Source organism: Phytophthora parasitica (genome assembly GCF_000247585.1).
Source record: "Phytophthora parasitica INRA-310 unplaced genomic scaffold supercont2.1, whole genome shotgun sequence".
Lineage (NCBI taxonomy): Eukaryota > Oomycota > Peronosporomycetes > Peronosporales > Peronosporaceae > Phytophthora > Phytophthora nicotianae.
In genome coordinates, this window is record NW_008634126.1 from 2,248,639 (window position 1) to 2,250,938 (window position 2,300).

Here is a 2,300-nt window from a genome sequence, read left to right on the forward strand (position 1 = left end):
CCACTTCAGCGATTACTTGGAAATCACTACACCAAATACCTCTCCATTCTCTCCCTGTTGGTCCCACTCTAGACGTGGAACGCGGCCGTCTACTCCCTGTGCCCCTGTTCGTGTGATGTAGCTCGTGGTCCTTGTAGCGAGCAGACCTTCTGAATACAGTCCGCGAGAATGGGAAGACCCCCATCTAGCTGTAGACCGTGTCACATTAAATTAACCAACAACCCACTGACCTGACCTGGAACTGTATTTTGCCCCTGTATACTTCATGCTAAGAAATGACGTTCTACTAAAGCTTCAGCAATGCCTTGTTGGAAATGAGATTTGTCGAGTAACGAAAAAAAACTATCGGACAAGAGACTAGCTTTTGTATAGAGTTTAGTTTCCACGGCTGTTTTCAAAGCCAGTGACAGCAACTGCGAGACTGCTAGGCGTTCATAATTTTGCGCCATTGGCCTGGATAAGGTTATGCTTATCAAAATAGATAAATTGGGAGTCTACTAAACAGTTATATATATAACTGTTTAGTAGACTCCCAATTTATGTAATGGTTTCTAACGTTATTCTGTGTTTTCCAAAGTGATCGATTCTCTACTCTGGCCATAAAGTAATCAGATAAACCTTAAATTACATATGGCATGGGCGGGACAAACTGAGCCCACATCTGAGACCCCGTGAAACAAAAAGTTGCTTATCTACATTTAATTACTTTTGAAACGGAGACCACTACGTGAAAGACCAACGTCTTGCTGTCATTTTAAGCCCTTGTTCGACCCTCGGTGTCTAATAAAAATTTTCGCAATAGATGCCTGAAAAAATATCTCTATCGTAATTTAAAAATGCAAATTGTTTTTGGTTTTTTATGCTTTTTGCTGTATGAGGCCGCTTGTGTCAAAAGCTCGTTTTAACGGCTGATCTGGAAGCTTCAAAATCGGCACTTTTGTCTCGGAGTCCTGCGATAAGTAACATTTTGAATTGTTCGTCAACGTAAGTAACATTTTGTTTTAACACTGAATGAAACTCACTTAGATGAAGCTTTCCGCACCCTCTTCTATGTCTTAGAAGCACGGCTTTTTTTTTTCGTTGAGCCTCTGAGCTCCTCGCTTCTTCAATGGCTTCCATAACTTCTGGAGCTGATCTACGAAGGATGGGGCATCCACGCGCTCTTCTTGGATGTGTTTCGCCTCTGCAGCCATGTCCGCGCGGCGTTTTAAGAAACATTGTAGCAGCTACAAAATGCTTGAGCGCACACACGGCCGACGAGAGGTAGCACGTACGGGAATTTTTCACGGACGCCGTGGCCTCGGCTAGGTATAGCGTTGTCGGCCTTCATGAGAACAGCAATAGCCGTAAGAAGACTGGTTACACGCTCTGACTTCCCCATGCGCGTTAAAGAAACTAACAAGCGCTCGACATCCGACTCGAGGCCCTCTAAGCATTTGCTGTCGCAGGAGTCTTCCCGACCGACGCGCCTTAGCAGCTATAGATTCATCCACGAGAAGCACGCTGAGATCGTCTTCAGAGACATCCACCTCTTCACAACTCTCCTGCGTTTCGTAGTCATCATCTAGCGTGATCGAGTCGACAACAGAGCCTCCTGACCAGTTGCTATCGGAGCTGTCGACGTATTCCGAGGCAGATTCTTCGTCAGAGGAAGGAGAGTCTTGTGTGCCTTCTGCTGGTGGAACCGGAGGGGATGCCTCACCCTGCCCAGCCACCATGACGCCACGCTTGCAGCTACTGGTTTTGCAGAGGGGGCCGTAATTTATTCTGGCAAAACGAAAAACGTCGATTTCTCGAAACTTCACATAAGTACGAAATTGGATGGTCTGACTTTAACGGCCGTTTTATCGAAAAGAGCAAAATGTAGATAAGCAACTTTTTTTTTCACGGGGTCTCATCTTATCCTGGATAGCAGTACGAAGTGCTGCAGAGCAGCTTGCAGGCGATTAATTCGTTATTCTTTGATTTTTGTCTTGAAATTTGTATTCACAAACGTCCGTCACGCTTTCCCGTCTATCCTACCCCTTCAGTTTGTACCAGGGCTGTACCACCACCATTCTTCCATCGATCTCAACTCCCTGCGATATTTTGGCAGTTTTAAAGTTTTGGTTAACAGGCCACCCTCGAAATTTCAAAGCTTCTTAGTGCGTAGCAGGACTAAGACCCGCGCTATTGCTCAGTTGAAAACATGCGTGGGCGTGCTGCAATAGAAAAACTGGCGCGTGAAGCAGCGCTAGATTCGCTTGAACCGCGGGCGGCTTGGCAAACGCTGGCTGTACCCGGCGCTCGTTACAGACATC

The 2,300-nt window shown here is 46.2% G+C and overlaps 1 protein-coding gene across 1 annotated transcript; it reads right to left on the bottom strand.

Moving 5' to 3' along the window:
* Positions 1-941: 941 nt before the first annotated feature.
* Positions 942-1,795, bottom strand: PPTG_00596 (hypothetical protein). Its single transcript, XM_008892008.1, has one exon. It carries the CDS (start codon positions 1,716-1,718, stop codon positions 1,305-1,307), a length of 414 nt encoding a protein of 137 aa, XP_008890256.1. The 5' UTR covers positions 1,719-1,795; the 3' UTR covers positions 942-1,304.
* Between the last annotated feature and the right edge of the window lie 505 nt (positions 1,796-2,300).

Coding starts and splice junctions, on each gene's coding strand:
- PPTG_00596 (XM_008892008.1), bottom strand. CDS start 1,718: ATGGTGGCTGGGCAGGGTGAGGCATCCCCTCCGGTTCCACCAGCAGAA.